At 49.1% G+C, this 1,954-nt stretch overlaps 1 protein-coding gene across 1 annotated transcript in view; it reads right to left on the bottom strand.

Moving 5' to 3' along the window:
- PPTG_04035 (ADP-ribosylation factor) overlaps positions 1 to 725 on the bottom strand; it is a gene marked incomplete at both ends in the record, with an annotated part of 2,758 nt that extends 2,033 nt beyond the window's left edge. Inside the window, 2 exons of the mRNA XM_008897847.1 lie at positions 34 to 382; positions 578 to 725. Coding sequence (XP_008896095.1) covers positions 34 to 382; positions 578 to 725 — 497 coding nt within the window. The remainder of the gene's footprint in view (positions 1 to 33; positions 383 to 577) is intronic.
- Positions 726 to 1,954: the final 1,229 nt, after the last annotated feature.

Genomic DNA, 1,954 nt, shown 5'->3' with positions numbered 1-1,954 from the left:
AGCGTGGCCGACAGCCAGTCCAGACCCTCGTACAGACCGTCACCCGTCGTCGCGCAACACGCCTGGATGAACCACTGGCGGTGACGCAGACCGTGCAGTCCCAACTTGTCCGTCATCTCTGCGGCACTCATAGCGTTCGGCAGATCCTGCTTGTTGGCAAACACCAGCAGCACAGAGTCCCGCAGTTCGTCCTCATTCAGCATACGGTGCAGCTCGTCACGAGCAGCGTCCACACGGTCGCGATCGTTCGAGTCCACCACGAAGATCAGACCCTGTGTGTTCTGGTAGTAGTGGCGCCACAGCGGACGAATCTTGTCCTGACCACCGACGTCCCACACCGTGAAACTAATGTTCTTGTATTCCACCGTCTCCACGTTGAAACCTGGTAATGGATAGAAGTTTAGCTCCAGATATCGTGCAATAGTAGAGGGTAAATACGAGAGATCCTGGCTACACTCGACCCTTCCGTCGTCTTCATCTCAACAAGACGATTAAAACGACAGAGATGGAAAGGGATGAAGCATGGCAGTATCTCCTGTATGTGTATCTTGTGTGTGGTAATGCCGACTAGACGTACCGATAGTAGGGATGGTAGTAACCACCTCTCCTAGCTTAAGCTTGTACAGGATCGTGGTTTTACCGGCGGCATCGAGACCGACCATAAGGATGCGCATCTCCTTCTTGCCGAAGAGGCGCTCGAACACGCGCGAAAAGGCCATACCCATGGTTGCTGGCTGCTTGTTGTAGTCTACGCCTTCCTGTACGACCGTCTACCGCCCTGATTAAGCGTCGGGAATTCTGAAAGTGAGCTTGGGAAGGCTCGCGAAGAAACGCCCCCTTTCTTGCTCCAAACCCACCCGACCCATTTACCTCTATAAATGAATAAAATCAGGAATGGCAAACGCACAGTGCAGAATTTCAGTGCAAATTGACACGAGGGGCACCAGTCCATGGTAGATATTTCGATAACCTAATAGCTCGCTATGAGATGGCAGCTGCAGAGTCCAGAAAACAATAAAGATGAAGGCGTGCAGCTAAAGTTTTTTTTTTACTATGGTAGCGCTCTGTATACCTTGACGAAAGATGCTATTCAATTGCCCTCGACATCATATCACTGTTTTCTCTTGCTATACTCCTATTACTGTATTTAATGAGCACAGTCTCCCAGATGAGTCTTCTTTGCTAAATTGGCCACACTGTCAAATTTAAAAAAGGATGGAAGTGATCAAGTAAAATTAAGGGGATACTCCTTTGACAAGTCCTATGTTCTATAAAATGTTCTCGATGCCCAGATATTCTTTGCATAGGTGTGTGAGCATCAATGTCATACTACGTAGTAGACAGATCAGCATATCGTAGCCGAAAATCGAGGCAAGATACAACGTGAATATTTGTCTTCTTTGTTGAAATATCACATTTACAGGGTATCAGTTTCGAGAGATAAACCCACGTCATTTTGATCGAACCCGCTAGCCACTCAACCCGGCCCGAACCAGATGTCGCCGCGTGGAGGATGTCATGCTGACCTGGGTCGGAGGCATTGGTCGGCTTGGTGGCGAGGATATTCACGGCAACATGAGGTGGCGGACTGTAAATGGCGGAACAGTACCCCTTTTCGCCACAACGGCGTTTGCGGTAAACCATCGTGAGTCTCTTGCACTTCAAGCTCGAGGTGGAAAATACGTTGCAGCAAGTCTCACGCAAATGTAGCCAAGCTGCAACTGGTAGGCTGCCTGTAGCGGTACTGCCCTGGCAAAGAAACGGATGCAGCAAATAAGACTACGTCGTGTTCATGAAATGAGTCTTAGCCGTAGTATCAAGCAGCGCGAGCAATGGAACGGGGCTGAAACAACATGTCCTTGGAGTAAACGATGACGATTTTATCTCTTACTGCTAGTAGCACACAGGCGATGCAATTGCTTGGTGGTTACTTGGGTAGCGATGTAAAATGGAT

Source organism: Phytophthora parasitica (genome assembly GCF_000247585.1).
Source record: "Phytophthora parasitica INRA-310 unplaced genomic scaffold supercont2.6, whole genome shotgun sequence".
NCBI classification, from domain to species: Eukaryota; Oomycota; class Peronosporomycetes; order Peronosporales; family Peronosporaceae; genus Phytophthora; species Phytophthora nicotianae.
Note: the sequence above shows the minus strand (reverse complement) of the source record. Positions and strands in the feature narration are given on the sequence as shown.